Below are 2,500 nucleotides of genomic sequence, written 5' to 3'. Positions count from 1 at the left end.
ATCAGAAGACAGTTAGAAGGAGGGTTGGGGCTGGGGCTGGGGTTAGCTTTAGGTTAGGGTTAGGTTAGATCACCATGAATTCCTAGAGCAAAATGGAGGTCGCCAATGAATTCGCACCACATCAGGCTGCGGATCGGGCTTTTCTTCCTTTCCAGGTAAAAGATACGGAAACATCCCATTGGAGGGTAAACCCCCTTAGGGTTAGGGTTAGGCTGGGGCTGGGGCCGGGGGCCGGGCTGGGGTTAGCGTTAGGTAAGGGTTAGGTTAGGGTTTGATCGCCTTGAATTCCTAGAGCAAAATGGAGGTCGCCAATGAATTCGCAGCGCATCAGTATGCCGAGAAGGGTGCTGGCTTTGTAAGTCAGGCTTTTCTTCCTTTCCAGGTAAAAGATATGGGAAAATCCCATTGAGGGTAAACCCCTAAGGGTTGGGGTTGGGGTTGGGGTTGGGGCTGGGGCTGGGGCTAGGTTAGGTTAGGGTTAGGCTTAGGCTTAGGCTTAGGTTAGGTTAGGTTAGGTTAGGCCGGGCCGGGCCGGGCCGGGCCGGGCCGGGCTGGGGCCGGGACGGACGGGCCGGGACGGGCCGGGCCGGGCCAGGGCCAGGGTCAGGGAGTGAGTGAGGTCTCACCTCCAATCTTCCCAAGAAAGCAGGACTCTTGAATTGAAACTGCAGACTTCCCAGAAGGTAGACCGTCCCGCCCGCCTCCACGGTAGACCGGTCCCGCCGCATCCCGCGGATGGCCCCGAGGCCGGGCGACGGGACCGAGGCTGGCGGAGCTGCCCGACCGAGGGTCGGGATCCGCCCCGCCGATGCCGCCGCGCTGGTCCGGCAGACCGGTCCCGAGGCCCGAGGCTCCGCGCCGGGATCCCGTCCCGCGCCTGCGCCCGGTAGACCGGTCTCCTGCCCGACGCGGACGGCCTGGGCCGGGCGACGGCACCGCGGCCTCGGCGGAGGTGCCGGACCGAGGCCGAGGCCCGCGCCGATCCCGTCCCGCGCCCAGGCCCGGTAGACCGGTCTCCTGCCCGACGCGGACGGGCCGGGCCGGGCGACGGCACCGCGGCCTCGGCGGAGGTGCCGGACCGAGGCCCGAGGCCCCGGCGCCGATCCCGTCCCGCGCCCAGGCCCGGTAGACCGGTCTTCCTGCCCGCCGCGGACGGCCGGGGCCCGGCGACGGCACCGCGGCCTCGCCGGAGGTGCCTGACCGAGGCCGAGGAGCCGGAGCCGATCCTCCCCGCCGAGGCCGCCGCGACAGGTCCGGGAGACCGGTCCTCTGCCCGCCGCGGACGGCTCCGGGGCCCGGCGACGGGACCGCGGCCTCGGCGGAGGTGCCCGACCGAGGCCCGAGGCCCGCGCCGGGATCCCGTCCCGCGCTCCAAGCGCCTGCCGCCGTTCCGGGGCCGGGAGACCGGTCCCACTGCCCGACGCGGACGGCCTGGGCCGGGCGACGGCACCGCGGCCTCGGCGGAGGTGCCGGACCGAGGCCGAGGCCCGCGCCGGGGTCTCGTCCCGCGCCCAGGCCCGGTAGACCGGTCTCTGCCCGACGCGGACGGCCTGGGGCCCGGCGACGGCACCGCGGCCTCGCCGGAGGTGCCCGACCGAGGCCGAGGAGCCGGAGCCGATCCTCCCCGCCGAGGCCGCCGCGACAGGTCCGGGAGACCGGTCCTCTGCCCGCCGCGGACGGCCTGGGGCCCGGCGACGGGACCGAGGCCTCCGAGGTGACGGACCGAGGCCCGAGGCCCCGGCGCTGATCCCGTCCCGCGCCAGCGGCTGCCGCCGCCGGGTCCGGGAGACCGGTCCTCTGCCCGCCGCGGACGGCTCCGGAGCCGGGCGACGGGACCGAGGCCTCGGCCGAGGTGGGCGACGAGGCCCGCCGGCACGGCGCCGGGATGTGGTCCTCCTCTCCGCCGGTCGCCGCACCCAGGCCCGGTAGACCGGTGGTGTTTCTCTGGGAGTGGAGCCGCCCGTCCCGGTCCACCGGAAGGCGGACAGGGGCGGACTCGGCGGCTGCGGCCGACCTCGGCATCCGGGAGTCCCGGCGTCGCCCGCCGCGGACGCCGGAAACTCCCACGGCGTCGAGGATCCCAAAGCCGGGTTCGCCAGGTGCGCGGAGATTTCTGGCGACTTCAGAACCCTTGAGGCGTGCCGGTCTACCGGCCCTCCACCGGCGGCAAGTACACCGTGCTGTGCCGTGCGGCGCCACCCGTCCGCGGCAGGGACCGCCTCGTTCGCCCTGGGAGGGCTGACGAGCGGTCGGACGGGTCCTCCTTCTCCCCGATCGATCGTGGACTCCGCGGTCGCCTCGGGAGGGACCTCGCGGGCCGGCCTCCGCGGGCCGGTGTTCAGGCGGAGCGGACGCCCCCGCCTCGGCGACCGACTCGAAGCGTCGCTTCGCGGCCCGGATCCTCCACCCGGTGGGTCCGAGCCCCGCCTCCCCGCTCGGGCCGCGGCGTGCTTGTCGGCCCCGCGCCGTCCCGGGGCGCGGGGTGAAGCTGCCCTCCTCC

The 2,500-nt window shown here is 73.2% G+C and overlaps 1 protein-coding gene across 1 annotated transcript in view; it reads right to left on the bottom strand.

The window, feature by feature from the left end:
• Positions 1–2,500, bottom strand: part of LOC131187263 (collagen alpha-2(I) chain-like) — a 5,566-nt gene that overhangs the window by 2,701 nt on the left and 365 nt on the right. The window contains exons 1-3 of the mRNA XM_058161531.1: positions 1,824–2,500; positions 627–877; positions 118–236 (exon numbers count right to left, since the gene is read on the bottom strand). The exon at positions 1,824–2,500 is cut by the window's right edge and continues 365 nt beyond it. Coding sequence (XP_058017514.1) covers positions 118–236; positions 627–877; positions 1,824–2,500 — 1,047 coding nt within the window. The remainder of the gene's footprint in view (positions 1–117; positions 237–626; positions 878–1,823) is intronic.

Source organism: Ahaetulla prasina, unplaced genomic scaffold, assembly GCF_028640845.1.
Source record: "Ahaetulla prasina isolate Xishuangbanna unplaced genomic scaffold, ASM2864084v1 Contig117, whole genome shotgun sequence".
In the NCBI taxonomy this organism is placed as follows: Eukaryota; Metazoa; Chordata; class Lepidosauria; order Squamata; family Colubridae; genus Ahaetulla; species Ahaetulla prasina.
Note: the sequence above shows the minus strand (reverse complement) of the source record. Positions and strands in the feature narration are given on the sequence as shown.